General features: G+C 37.7%; 1 protein-coding gene across 14 annotated transcripts in view; it reads right to left on the bottom strand.

Annotated features, from left to right (window-relative positions):
* The window catches only part of LOC102681789 (synaptosomal-associated protein 25), a 26657-nt gene that overhangs the window by 3445 nt on the left and 21299 nt on the right, over positions 1–1913 (bottom strand). For all 14 annotated transcript variants that reach the window (XM_006608040.2, XM_006608035.2, XM_006608041.2 and 11 more), the window contains 2 exons: positions 747–864; positions 120–393 (listed from right to left, as the gene is read on the bottom strand). In XM_006608040.2, coding sequence (XP_006608103.1) covers positions 120–393; positions 747–864 — 392 coding nt within the window. The remainder of the gene's footprint in view (positions 1–119; positions 394–746; positions 865–1913) is intronic.

Below are 1913 nucleotides of genomic sequence, written 5' to 3'. Positions count from 1 at the left end.
AGATTGTGTATATATATATATATATATATATATATATATAATTACGAAGAGAGGAAGAAGCGAAATAGATCCATTTGGTGACTTTTTCCAAACTCAAGCCCGACGACTCGTTTCCTCACCTTGCGATTGATCCTGTCGATTTGCCGATTCTGATTCTCCAGCTCGCTACCCATATCGATCGCCATGTTTCTCAGATTACCGATCATCGTGTTCACCTGGCCCATATTCTCCTCCATCTCCGTTTCGCGGGCGTCGTTCGTGATCTTGGCGATGTAACCGCCCTGAGGTCCAAGCCCGTTGCGATCGTCCATCACCCGTTGGGGCTGGTTGTTCACCACCTTACCGTCATCGTTTCCTTTCCACGTGCCCTCGTCCTCCTTGAAGCTGGCGCCTCTGTATAAGAAGATCGTTTCGTCAGTGTATATACAAATATATGTGGTGTATATATACATACACGATTCGAAAGTAAAGACACGTTAAAGACATTGAAGTTAGTAGCTTCAAACATTTTTTTTTTCTCTCTTAAGTATTTTCTCAAGAGATTGAGATCTTGTGGAAAAAGAAAAAGAAATGTCTTTGATCTTTTGTAATAATAAAAATAAAGGTTGAAGCGTTAATGTCGACGACATTTGCAAGAATTTGTTCTGTGTAGAGAGTGTGCTGGAAATAAAGAAATAAAGATTTGTAAGAGAGAGAGATGTGAGAGATGTGAAGAGGGGTAAAGCGATTTTTCGGGACAGCCCTACTTGTTGCATGGAAGAACGCAGAGGCCGCAGCACTTTTCCATTCCTGTCAGATTTTTCTCGGCCTCGCGCATGTCGGCGTTGATTTGGTCCATACCCTCCTCGATTCTGTCCAGTTGTTCTGTTTCATCGTACGAAAAAACAACGTTAACAACCATCCTGTAGGTATTTCCAAGCAGGAGTAAGTGTCTCGAAAGGGAATGGACAGTGAAAATAAAAAAATTCACGGTGTACACTCTACGTTTTGCTTGTAACTGAACACAAATTTATTTGCTAGAAAAGAAAAAAGAAAAAATCGAATTACACTCGAGAAAGGAGAAAGGAAAAAAGAGAAGAAAAAGAAAAAACAGGGGGAATACGCTGTCCCATTCTCTTTCGAGAATTATATATTTGTTCTCAAAAATTGAAGTGAATCGTCATTTTCTCGAGTTATCGAGGAATAGAGAGTTCTTTCATCCGCCATGCTTTCAATCAATTATTTCTATTTCTATTTTTCTTTCCTTTTTTTTTTATCAATAAATAAATTGCAAAATATTCTATCTACTCCTTGATCCTAAATGACGATTTAGGTGGTTTTATATATAATACTTTACGAGGATTCATCGAGAGATTCGTCATATATTACAATTAATAACGCTAACACGTCGATTTTTAAAATTTATTAAAGTCATCCAGTTCGTTCGAACTACGTTAAAAAAAAAAAAAAAAAAAAAAAAAAAAAAGAAAGCTCTATGTTAAAAATAGAAATATACATATATCATTCATCATCGCAGTTTCGTTATATAAATTAAATATCGTTGAAATGACTTTTTTTCTCTCAACGATCCCCGGAAAAGAAAAAAACGAGTGCAACGAAAGTGCAACAGCTAAGCAAAGAGTCTCCCTACTAAGGGTAACCTAAGATCCTAAGATTTGGGTGAGTAATTCTGTATGTATTGGGGTGTACGGTGGATTCTAAGGGTAGTGGGTACGAATTGAACAAAATATTATATTCACGTTGAGAGTAACGCGGTGATGCAAAATGTGCCGGTCAATAATATAACAATAGTATAATAAGATTGCAATAGGTTTTGACTTACACCGTGCCGGAAGTACCGGAGGGATGCGTTTAAACGTGGAGCGCGTGTCGTGCGACCCGATTACGTCTGTATCTCTTTATGACGTAATTTT

This window comes from Apis dorsata, unplaced genomic scaffold (genome assembly GCF_000469605.1).
Source record: "Apis dorsata unplaced genomic scaffold, Apis dorsata 1.3 scaffold_28, whole genome shotgun sequence".
Taxonomy (NCBI): Eukaryota; Metazoa; Arthropoda; class Insecta; order Hymenoptera; family Apidae; genus Apis; species Apis dorsata.
This window is presented reverse-complemented; position numbering and strand designations above follow the sequence as displayed.